The 1015-nt window shown below is 36.7% G+C and overlaps 1 protein-coding gene across 1 annotated transcript in view; it reads right to left on the reverse strand.

Moving 5' to 3' along the window:
• Positions 1-1015, reverse strand: part of LOC119581874 (U11/U12 small nuclear ribonucleoprotein 48 kDa protein-like) — a gene marked incomplete in the record, with an annotated part of 23705 nt that overhangs the window by 929 nt on the left and 21761 nt on the right. The window contains 2 exon segments of the mRNA XM_037930030.1: positions 1-444; positions 811-945. Coding sequence (XP_037785958.1) covers positions 1-444; positions 811-945 — 579 coding nt within the window.

The raw sequence follows: 1015 nt of genomic DNA on the forward strand, positions 1-1015 counted from the left end.
TACCTCATCAAAATTGCCTTCCCATTTGTTGTTTTTTCTATATTCCCTCGCTTCGTAATCGCACCTCTCACGGCTGTTTGTCCTTCTATAGGCCGTTTCTTGTTCTCTACCTTCTCCTCTATTTCTCTTCCTTGACTCAATGCTGTCATGTCTGTTTACTCTTCTATCATATCTACTGTCACCCTCTTGCTCTTTTCGCCTATCTCGCCTGTCTCTCCCATCACCACAATCATGAGACCTTCTAAATGGGCTGCTGTCTTCCTCCCCTCTGGAAGAACTAGCACTCTCTTTCTTGCTCTGGCTGCTGTGTTCCTTTTGGTCACTGGGATGCTGTTCCTCCTTGCCAATTTCATCTCGGGGTTCAGAAGTTTGGTGGGGAGCATCAGTTTCTAAATCTGTAGCTCCTATAAACACCATCATGTTGTGTATTATTTCTCTGGCCACCTGAAAGAGAAATAAAAGCCATATTAAATATTCCCAATAATAAGAAATAATTACTGGAGACCTAAAACCCACATAATGAATGAAGTAATAAACATACTTCTATAATCTTTTAGGATGTAATATCAGCAACTTTTATAGTAAAACCTATACATCTTACAAAGGTTAGCTCAATTTTTTTTTCCCTAAAAATACTAAGATTTACAATAAGTACTACAACACTATCATAACAATGCAAAACAAAGAAAATAACCTGTTGTTTCATGGACAAAATATCTATACAGAATGAATGAATGAAAGGGGTAGGACATCAATATGCAAATAAATAATTTAAAAATATAATATTAAAAAATTATCAGTAGAACTTACTTCTGTATGACTTTTGTTTTTTGTTGAGACCTTCGTTCTATATGCCTGTCGTCGTCTCTTGAAATCCCTCATTGCCTTTGCCAACTCAAGGCCAGACAACTCCTTTGGCTGCGCCTCCTTCTTATATGCATTCTCCTGCATTGAAAATGATTTTAAGAATTTGTTCAGTGGTCTTCCAACATTTTAATTTCTCTTACTTAACAAA

The sequence above is a fragment of the Penaeus monodon genome, chromosome 15 (assembly GCF_015228065.2).
Source record: "Penaeus monodon isolate SGIC_2016 chromosome 15, NSTDA_Pmon_1, whole genome shotgun sequence".
Classification (NCBI taxonomy): domain Eukaryota; kingdom Metazoa; phylum Arthropoda; class Malacostraca; order Decapoda; family Penaeidae; genus Penaeus; species Penaeus monodon.